The following is an 11,201-nucleotide window of genomic DNA, read 5'->3' on the forward strand; positions in this document are numbered from 1 at the left end:
AAGATTGGCTTAGTTTCACCTTACTTATGCTTAGAAGTAATGGGAAAAGGAAGAAAGTTTAGAAAGAGACAAATGGGAGAAGCAGAAGAAAAACAGGAACATGAAAAAGGGAAAAGATCAGGAAATTAGAAGCTAAATAATTTGACACTTACTGGACATCAATTCAGTTCAGTTCAGTTTAGTCGCTCAGTCGTGTCCCACTCTTTGTGACCCCATGGACACAGCATGCCAGGCCTCCCTGTCCATCACCAACTCCTGGAGTTTACTCAAACTCATGTCCACTGAGTCAGTGATGCCATCCAACCATCTCATCGTCTGTTGCCCCCTTCTCCTCCCATCTTCACTCTTTCTCAGCATCAGGGTCTTTTAAAATGAGTCAATTCTTTGCATCAGATGGCCAAAATATAGGAATTTCAGATGCAACATCAGCCCTTCCAATGAATATTCAGGACTGATTTCCTTTAGGCTTGATTGACTGGTTGGATCTCCTTGAAGACCCTGGGACTCTCAAGTCTTCTCCAGTGCCACAGTTCAAAAGCATCAATTATTCAGCATTCAGCTTTCTTTATAGTCCAACACTCATGTCCATACATGACTACTGGAATAAACGATAGCCTTGACTAGGCAGACCTTGGCAAAGTAATCTCTCTGCTTTTTAATATACTGTCTCGCTTGGTCATAGCTTTTCTTCCAAGGAGCAAGCGTCCTTTCATCAATTCTGTTTAAACGATTCCTGATTATAGCCTCTTAGAATTAAAGATCCTTGGGAAAGGTGGGACTTTAGATACTGTGAGAACACAGGAAGTGAGATACTTTGGGTAGGGAATTTTGGGCTCTCTCAAAAACAAGTACACTGTTCCTTATTGACTCCTTAATGAAAAGTACTCTGAGCACACAATACACCTGCCTAGTTTTCTCTAACTAATGGAAACTACCACATCTCAGGTCTTTACCTTATGCAGAACCTCCAGATCCTTGCCAGAAGTCTTCTCAGAGCACCCTTCACATCCTTGTTCCTCAGGCTATAGATGAAGGGATTGAGGGTGGGGGTGATTATGGAATAGAAGAGGGAGATAAATTTGCCCTGCTCTTGGGAGTAGCTGGAAGGAGGTTGCAGGTACATGTAGATGGCAGGTAGGTAGAAGAGGGAGACCACCACCAGGTGGGAAGAACAGGTCCCAAAGGCTTTGTGCTGACCCTTGGAGGACTGAATTCTGAGCACTGCACGGGCAATGAAGCCATAGGAGAGAAGGATGAGAGCCAGGGGGACAAGCACAAAGAAGGCCACCAGCACCGCCAGTGTGGTGTCATTCACAGCTGTGTCAGCACATGATAGCTTGATCATGGCTGGCACTTCACAGAAGAAGTTGTTTAGCACCTGTCGCCCGCAGAAAGGCAACTGCACTGTCAGGACCACTTGAACGAGGGAGTTGCCAAAGCCACTGAGCCAGGCCACAGCCACTAGCTGCTGGCAGAGAGGGCGGTGCATGATAATGGTATATCGGAGGGGCTCGCAAATGGCCACGTAGCGGTCCAGAGCCATGGCCGCCAAAACGACACACTCGGTGCATCCCAGCCAGTGGAAAATTGCATACTGTATTGTGCATCCACTGTAGCTGATGGTCTTGCTGGAGCTGCCCGTGTTGACCAGCATCTGAGGAACAGTGGTGGTGGTATAGCAGAGGTCCAGGAAGGAGAGGTGGCTAAGGAAGATGTACATGGGGCTGTGGAGCTGGGGATCCAGGCGGGACACCAAGATGATGGAAATGTTCCCCAACATGGCCAGCACGTAGGACACTAGGAGGACCACAAAGAGAGGGAGTTCCAGCCATGGCCTGTCAGAAACACCCAGAAGGATGAAGTTCTTAGGGGAATCCCCCCAAATGCTTTGGTTGTCACTTCTCATGCTGAGGCATTTTCCAGCACCTGGGATGAACTGAGAAAGTTGGGATGAAATAAAGAAAGAAAGAAATGAAAAATTGTCTTTCTCATTCCTGTGCTTGCTCTTGTTTTCACAGGTTCCACCTATCTGATTTTCCTTACCTCTTTGAAGGTGAAAATGAAAGTCACTCAGTTGTATCCAACTTTTTGGGACCCATGGGCTATAGTCCATGAAATTTTCCAGGCAAGAATACTTGAGTGGGTAGTCAAGATCCCCTTTTCCAGGGGATCTTCTTTACCCAGGGATCAAACCCAGCTGTCCCACATTGCAGGCAGATTCTTTGCCAGCTGAACTATCAGGGAAACCCAAGAACACTGAAATAAGCAGTCTATTCCTTCTCCAGCAAATCTTCCTGACCCAGGAATCAAACTGGGGTCGCCTGCATTGCAGGTGGATTCTTTACAACCTAAGCAACCAGGGAAGCCTTACCTCTGTAGGGACACTGAAATACTGGGGAAATCAGAACCACGAGTTAGAAGAGTTACATATATGTCTTGCTCTCCTTCCTAGTCTGTGACCTTGACTATGCCATTTACTTTTTCTGAACTTTAATTTCTGCATCTGTAATGCGGGGAGAAAGTACCTGCTTCAACTACAGAGTCTTGAGGATGATAAAGGGACATTAGGTTTGTGAAAGTGATTTTCTTCCAGTTTGGTCAGAGTCTGCTATAGCTCCCATCACTATCAGAAGGTTTGAATTCTCTCTACAAAGTCATTAACAGGGCATTGATCACTTTCTTAGGCATTCTTGCTTTGCCTTTTGGAGGTGGTAGTGGGAGGGAGCTTAAAGGTGGTATAAAATAAGAATAAGGGCTTTGTAAACAGATAAGGGGTTTATTGATAAGAACACATCCTACTCACCTCCTAAGGCTTGTATTGCCTCCCTGGCCCTCTACCATGATGGTCTCTCCCTCCATGACGGTTCATACATGCGCAGCACTATTATTCACTTTGTCAGTAAATAAAAAGCACAGTCCAACATCTTCTGAGTGGAGGAGCTAAGTCACGCCCACCTTTGACTCAATCATGTCAACTAAAGAGACCCCAGAACATAGAATTCTGAGCAAACGGAGAAAAGTGTTATCAGTGGAAGAAACACAGCACCTCAAGTTTTCTACTGAAGGATCCAATTGCCTCTAGAGAAAACAGACAGTTTGAATGACATTTGAATTCCCTCTATAACTTCTTTGCCAAGTAGCTGTTTCCTCTCGGAGTTGAAAGACACAACTGATTTGATTTCCAGATTCCACTGCTGTCAGAAAGCAACTGGGTTGCTATTTGCTGATTCAAGGGGTCTTACTACTGAGCTGCGTCAGTCTCCAAACTCCTGCACTCCCCATAGGACTGTATGCCCTCAAGCTCTTGGTGGAGATGATATAATCCATGAAACTATTGAAAGGGAATTGAGTCCTGTGTGCAGGTAACCTATGAAGTATTCATTTTAAAATTATTTATACCAAATTCAGTTCGGTTGCTCAGTCATGTCCGACTCTTTGTGACCCCATGAACCACAGCACGCCAGGCTTCCCTGTTCATCACCAACTCCCAGAGTCCACCCAAACCCATGTCCATTGAGTCAGCAATGCCATCCAACCATCTCATCCTCTGTCATCCCCTTCTCCAATTTTATTAAAAATTGGTATTTTAATGCCAATTACATGGTGTTTTTAATTGGAGTATAATTGCTTTACGATATTGTTTTAATTTCTGTTGAACAATAAAGTGGATAAACTATACGTATACATATATCCCCTCCCTCTTGAGCTTCCCTCCCCACTCCCCACCACCCTTCTAGGTCATCACAGAGCACCAAGTTGAGCTCCCTGTGTATACAGCAGCTTCTCTCTAGCTATTTATTTTACACACGGTACTGTAATATATATATTACAGTACTGACATATATATATATGTCAATCCTATTCTTCCAATTTATCCCACCCTCCCTTGCCCCCAACCCCATGTCCATTCTCTACATCTGCATGTTTGGTGCTTTATACATAAACTCTTAAAATTCATAGAGATCTCTTCAGTCTAGATGAGGTAATAAACATATTTCCTCCCACCCCCACAGTCTTACATTCTAAAGAACTCTAATACATTTGAAAATAACTCAAACTGTGGGGTTGAAATGGATAAATAAATGCAAATTACATTTCTTCCTCTGCTTTTGCAAAACTATATATTTCCTTTAAAGTTTACGATATTCTTGTGGAACATCCAGTTGCTACACTTCTCCCCCCCCGCCCCATTCTATCAAAAGCACTTCTAGGATAGTTCTTACCGAATTTCATTATTTTATCTCTAATGGGAAATCAGCACTTAGATTTTGATACATTTGCAGCAGGGCAAAATCAGGTTTGCTCCCTTTTTAAAATGAAAAGTGATCATGTTGCTTTCCTTTCCTAATTTGTGATTCTAAGGTTTCCTCTCAGAACCTAAACTATACAAGAAAGGAAACGTTGCAGGGATATTGAAAAAGATAAAAGTATGAGTAAAGTCACTCAGTCGTGCCTGACTCTTTGCAGCCTTATGTACAGTAACCCACCAGGCTCCTCCATCCATGAGATCAAATCTGGGTCTCCCACATTGCAGGCAGACTCTTTACGGTCTGAGCCACCAGGGAATCCTTGAAGCATGGAGGAAGAAAGAAAAAAGATACAGGCTATTGTAATAATCAATACAAATTATTCTTTTTTTAAAAAATTTAAATTTATTTATTTTAATTGGAGGCTAATTACTTCACATTATTGTATTGGCTTTGCCATACATCAGGTTGAATCTGCCACGGGTATACACGTGTTCCCCATCCTGAACCGCACCCCCCCCCCCCCCCCCCTTACCATCCCTCTGGGTCATTTCAGTGCACCAGCCCCAAGCATCCTGTATCCCGCATTGAACCTGGATTGGTGATTCGTTTCTTATATGATATTCTTTTTTTTTCAGATTTGGCTTGGCTTTATTTTTTATCTTATTTGATTAAACACTCAGTGTGAGTGAGATTCTTTAGTAACAGCTTTACACAACTGACTTCCCTGATGGCTCAGGCGGTAAAGCGTCCGCTTACAATGAGGGAGATCCAAGTTCGATCCCTGGGTTGGGAAGATCCCCTGGAGAAGGAAATGGCAACCCACTGGAGAAGGCAATGGCACCCCACTCCAGTACTCTTGCCTGGAAAATCCCATGGACGGAGGAGCCTGGTGGGCTGCAGTCCAGGGGTCGCGAAGAGTTGGACATGACTGAGCGACTTCACTTTGACTTTTCGCTTTCATGCATTGGAGAAGGAAATGGCAACCCACTCCAGTGTTCTTGCCTGGAGAATCCCAGGGATGGGGGAGCCCCGTCTATGGGGTCACACAGAGTCAGACACGACTGAAGCGACTTAGCAGCAGCAGCAGTACTCTTGCTTGGAAAAACCCCATGGATGGAGAATTTATATACATATTTTGGATATTAACCCCTTATCAGTTATTGTAATTTGCAAATATTTTCTCCTATTCAGTAATTTGCTTTTTCATTTTGTTGGTAATTTCCTTTGCTATGCAGAAATTTAGTTTGATGTAATCCCACTTGTTTAGTTTTGCTTTTGTTGTTTTTTCTTTTAGAACTTTGCTTTTGTAAAAGCAATTAGTGACTGGGAGAGCAGCATCATTTGTGCAAATGACTAAGATGAAAAAAATGCCAGAAAGAGAAGAGTAATGTCACAGGAGGGAGAGTGGTAAGGGAACTGGGAAGAGATTTTTTGTAATTTCCAGTTCAGTGTACCAGGCATTTCTGGATGACCATGCATGTGCGCGCACACACACACACACACACACACACCCCTCAACTGCAAATCTGGGCTGTTTTACTGTACATCATATGCTTGATTTCATTATAGCTCAACCTCTACTTCTTTCATAAAGCATCCTCACTACGGGTCATCCCCAGTAAAATCCCATAGGCAGAGAGGTTTGAGGAGCATAGGTAACCACATCCTCACAAGAAGCCTGAGGTATGATTTTTCAAAGTGTTTTACTTATAGAGATTATAAAACAAACAAACAAACAAAATTTTCTAGCAAACCATGAGAAAGGATAGGAAGTACTGAACGAGTGCCACCACTTAGTCTGTGTACCAGACACTATATATGGACTGTTTCAGGTCCTACTTCAATAACTCCGGGGAAGCAGAGAAGTTCACAAAGCTTAAGAACATCTTCCTCATTCAGGTTGAAGCTGCAGTATGACTCCATGGGGTAAAATATTTAAGTCCATTGATATTGGTTCATCCAGAGGGTAAGTTACCTCCTCATAAGCCCCCAGATGTCATAACTGCCGAGCCAGGACATCATTGCCTCCAAAGTATGAACAACGCCCTTTTATATTCACAAATCTTTGTTAAATATTCTGAAAAATATTAAAGACCTTGCATAAAGGAACATCTTATAAGTGTTATGTTGTTAATAATTTCCAGTATGTTAATTTTTAATTTTGGCAGAGATTGTAATTTCTCTAAAAATGGAAGTCTTACACATTGTGCCATTCAAAGCACTTAGCATGAGTAATGCAATTAATTTATGAAGTGATTACTGATTATGTTCACAAATCCAAAGGTCTCGTTCTTCAAATAACTCCTTATTCCAGATGGTATGTAGAGTGCTGAGCTGCATGGGTTATTCTTTCTTGTGGTGATAGGGTCGAGGTAGGGAGGAAGGAAGAAGAAGGAGCTGGAACTCAGTAGTGATGGGTCTCTGAGACCAGAAAGAAGGGACACAAATCCTCACAGCGGAGGCACCAGCTTCTGCAAGCAGATACATGTCACTGAGACAGGATGGCCTCCCCTGCGTAAAGCTGGTCCCCCACCCATTTCCATTGCCTTTTGATGTTCTCTTTATATTTCATTTTCCTGCTAAAATGCAGCTGGAAAGTTGCTGTCTCTGGGACTGTTTGGCTTTACTTGCTCTGTTTCTCTTTTTTCATGGCCATACAGGGTTTAATATTGTTTCTGTGACTATGACTCAACATTGCCAAAAATATTCAGAGGCAACATAAATGAGATTGGAGTCTCATTTACTCTGAGCAACATCCACTTTTCCAGTGAATATTGAATAGCTCATCTACCTAGAGGCAGGGGCAGCCTGTTCTGTTCCTGGATGTCTTTTCTAGCTTCTATGGTGCACAGTATTATATACGCTGCTTAATGCTTGGCCACTCTTCATTGATCTGCCTGTCCTCTATCCCATATCACCTTGGTCTCCATTGCAGACCAGTGTTCCTGATGCCACAGACTGACCACCTCTATGCACGGTGCAGGCTTTAGTTTGTCTAGAGTTAAGGGCTAGCTTGGTTAAGGAATGGAGGCTTTATTAGCAGCATGTGGTGCTTTTTGTTGGGGAGAGATATTTAAGGATGAAGTCACTGGAAACACTATATTATAGAAAGATACAATATGCTTTCTCTCATGAAGTTGCTAGGACTTCACCCTTACCTGAAGCTTGCCCTCTGAGTAGATGTGGAGAGGTTATTGTTAGTCTAGAAGAAACGACTGCCTTCCGTCACAATACGATTGCTGTGGAGACTAAGTGCTTTCTGGGTGAGCTCCATGGATCTGCTATAGTCTTGATCTCCAGAGTCCCTGCAGACATTTTGATTTGGTGGAGCAAGCTTATGTGCTTATGTAGTGGAGGTTACCTCTGAGGATAAGAGTCTAAGATGACAAACCTTCCTATGTCATGCTCCGTGCTCACTTCAAAATTATCTCTCAGATGAAATTTGACCTCATTGTCTACATTTATTTCTAAAAGGGCTCTGTTCTTTCTCCCAAGACATTGAGAGAAAAACCTTGTTCTCCTCTGGCTGTAAGTTATCCCTGATGTTTTGTTTAATTAGTATCTGAGGGGTTATCTGATAATTGATGTAGTGTGAGAGTTTGGAGTACTTGCAATTAATGGTAAATCCTAGAAGACCAGAAGACCAGAAGAAATGGACCAATAACGAGGAATGAGAACTCTGTATTTTTAACTTTTTTCAGGTAGCTCAAGACTGCTTTAAAATCAGAATGAAAGATTAATCTGTTTAGCACATAGTTCAATCCGAAAGTGGACACTGAACAGCCTTCAGCACCAAACTCAGCTAGTCACGGTCTGTGTGTTTTTGAGCAAGTTACCTAAGTTCTGTATGCTTCACCCATGATCAGAAAACTACAGGAAACCCTCCTGTCACCATTCAGTCTATTACAAGTGCAAAAATGAGTTGATTTTTATAAAGCATAAAGCACTCAGAATAGTGACTGGCACAGAGTAATAGCTTTGGATTTTTTTTTTTCTGACTACTACACATGGTTTCAACTGCCTGTTCTATTTGTCACATGGAAAGGATGGATAAAAACATCTTTTGGTAGGCAGCCAGTGTGAAGTGGTACAAGTTTTAATTCATGTAAATAAAAGCTAGTGTGTACCATAAAACATCATGGATAGTGACATTTGGGGAGAGTTATTTTTACTCTGTAGGTTTCAACTTAATTATTTTTGCCTGTAGTTCTAGATATCTTGATTTGGCATGATATTAGGTTATGGCAGTGGTTTCTTTTTATCCTCTGGAGTTTTAGGAAGCATTTTGTCTAGGATTAGAAAGAGGAGAGAAAGCTTGCTTGCAAAAAGATGGTGAATTGTGCCTGGGTGATGAGGTGGGTTTTTGTTGTTCAGCCACTGTCATGCTCAACTCTGTGATCACATCGACTGCAGCATGCCTGGCTCCTCTGTTCTCCCAGAGTTAGCTCAACTTCCTGTTCACTGAGTCAGTGATGTCATCCAACTATTTCATCCTCTGTTTCCCTCCTCTCCGTCTGACCTCAATCTTTCCCAGCATCAGGGTCTTTTCCAGCGAATTGACTCTTTGCATCCAGTGGTCAAAGTATTGGAGCTTCAGCTTCAGCATCAGTCCTGCCAATGAATATTCAGACTGATTTCCCTTACAATTGACTGGTTTGATCTCCCTTGTAATCCAAGGGACTCTCAAGAGTCCTCTCCCACACCACAATTCAAAAGCATCAATTCTTTGGTGCTCAGCCTTTTTTATGGTTGAACTCTCACATCTGTACATGACTACTGGAAAAACTATAACTTTGAGTAACTATGTGGACCTTTGTTGGCAAAGTGATGTCTCTGCATTTTTAATTCACTGTCTAGGTTTGTCATAGCTTTTCTTCCAAGAAGCAAGCATCTTTTAGTTTCATGACTGTAGTCACTGTCCACAGTGATTTTGGAGTCCAAGAAAAGTAAATCTGTCACTGTTTTTACTTTTTCCCCATCTACTTGCTATGAAGTTATGAGAGCAGATAACATGATCTTAGTTTTTGGAATGTTGAGTTTCAAGCCAGCTTTTTCACTCTCCTCTTTCACGGTCATCAAGAAGCTCTTTAGTTCCTCTTCACTTTCTGCCATTAGAGAGATATTATCTGCATATCTGGTGTTGTTGACATTTCCCCCAGCAATGGAAATCATCCCATCCGAACAACAAGACAGTTCCCAAGAGTCCCTACATTCCCCCTGCAAACCTGATTCCAACTTGTGATTCCATCCAGCCTGGCATTTCACATGATGTATTCTGCATATAAGTTAAATAGGCAGGGTGATAATATACAGCCTTGTACTCCTTTCCCAAGTTTGAACCAGTCCACTGTTCCATGCCTGGTTCTAACTGTTGCTTCTTGACCTGCATACAGGTTTCTCAGGAGACAAGTAAGGTGAGCTGGTACTCTCATCTCTTTAACAATTCTCCACAATTTGCTGTGATTCACGCAGTCAAAGGCTTCAGTGTAGTTAACAAAGCCAAAGCAGATATTTTTCTGGAACTTCCTTTTCTCTGTGATCCAATGAATGTTGGTGATATGATCTGCCTCTTCAAAACCCAGATTTTACATCTGGGAGTTCTTGGTTCAAGTACTGTGGAAGCCTAGCTTGAGGGATTTTGAATATAACCTTGCTAGTATGTGAAATGAGCATGACTGTACAGGAGATTGAACGTTCTTTGACATTGATGCTGCTGCTACTGCTAAGTAACTTCAGTCGTGTCTGACTCTGTGCGACCCCATAGACGGCAGCCCACCAGGCTCCCCCGTCCCTGGGATTCTCCAGGCAAGAACACTGAAGTGGGTTGCCATTTCCTTCTCCAGTGCATGAAAGTGAAAAGTGAAAAGTGAAAGTGAAGTCGCTCAGTCGTGTCCAACTCTTAGCAACCCCATGGACTGCAGCCTACCAAGCTCCTCCATCCATGGGATTTTCCAGGCAAGAGTACTGGAGTGGGGTGCCATTGCCTTCTCCTCTTTGACATTGATAAGGAGGGACAATTCCCTGATTCCAATTTATTTCACATGCGCTCTCTTTCATGGTAAGCCAGATGTGGGATGTAGGAATTCTTGGAAACTGTCTTGATGTTCAGATGGGATGATTTCCAAAGATATAGAGGCTTAAATATATGTGAAGTTGGAAAAAATAGATGAAGTTTAGAATTTTGTGATAAGAAAATGCTGGTAGAAATTGACTCTGTCAAGACTGAGACAGAGTCTCTTTATACTAATGATAAACTTTCACACTTCAAATATTTGTTGTGTCACTCTTATTTTTGGCAGTCCTTTTTACTCTAGACTGTAAGGAACCTTGTGAAGGAGTTATATTTTTCACTTTCTTTGATAGAAGACTGTAATGAGATGAATGAGATGCTGGGAAATCTCATAGAAATATATGTCAATCCTCTTTTCTCCATTTTTTGGGTGTCCAGTTTAGACTTGATGGCTGGAATTCTAGCAGCCATATTTCTCCTTGAGGCAAACTTAAAGATGAAAGCTGCACATTAGGAATGATGGAGCATTCAGATAAGCCAGAGTCCCTGATGATCATGGAAGTGCCATGAGCTGTTGACTTCTAGCATCTGTGATATGAGAGAGAGTTTTCCACTTTGTTTTTAGCACCAATTTGGTTTTATGTTTAGAAAGCTGAACCTAATTATGACAGACCTTTCAAGATTTTCTGAAATTTCTTTCTTAAAATTTTTATATTATAGGCTATTAAAAAAGTATTGATATCAGTGTTTCCAACAATCTCCCAAACTCTGGGAGAATATAACCTGAAGCAGTCTGTCTTGATATGGATTAAACAGATTAATAATTGAATTAATAGTGAACAAATGAATGATCAGTTTAATGATCAAGTGTGATAAAAATACTTAATGTGGCTATAGTTAGTGGAGAAGAGAGATGCCTCTTCTCCTTGGAATGAACTGGA

The 11,201-nt window shown here is 42.0% G+C and overlaps 1 protein-coding gene across 1 annotated transcript; it reads right to left on the minus strand.

Moving 5' to 3' along the window:
• Positions 1-949: 949 nt before the first annotated feature.
• On the minus strand, positions 950-1,906 carry LOC138441764 (olfactory receptor 2B11). Its single transcript, XM_069592838.1, has one exon. The coding sequence runs from the start codon at positions 1,904-1,906 to the stop codon at positions 950-952; it is 957 nt and encodes a 318-aa protein (XP_069448939.1).
• Positions 1,907-11,201: the final 9,295 nt, after the last annotated feature.

Source organism: Ovis canadensis, chromosome 5 (genome assembly GCF_042477335.2).
Source record: "Ovis canadensis isolate MfBH-ARS-UI-01 breed Bighorn chromosome 5, ARS-UI_OviCan_v2, whole genome shotgun sequence".
Lineage (NCBI taxonomy): Eukaryota > Metazoa > Chordata > Mammalia > Artiodactyla > Bovidae > Ovis > Ovis canadensis.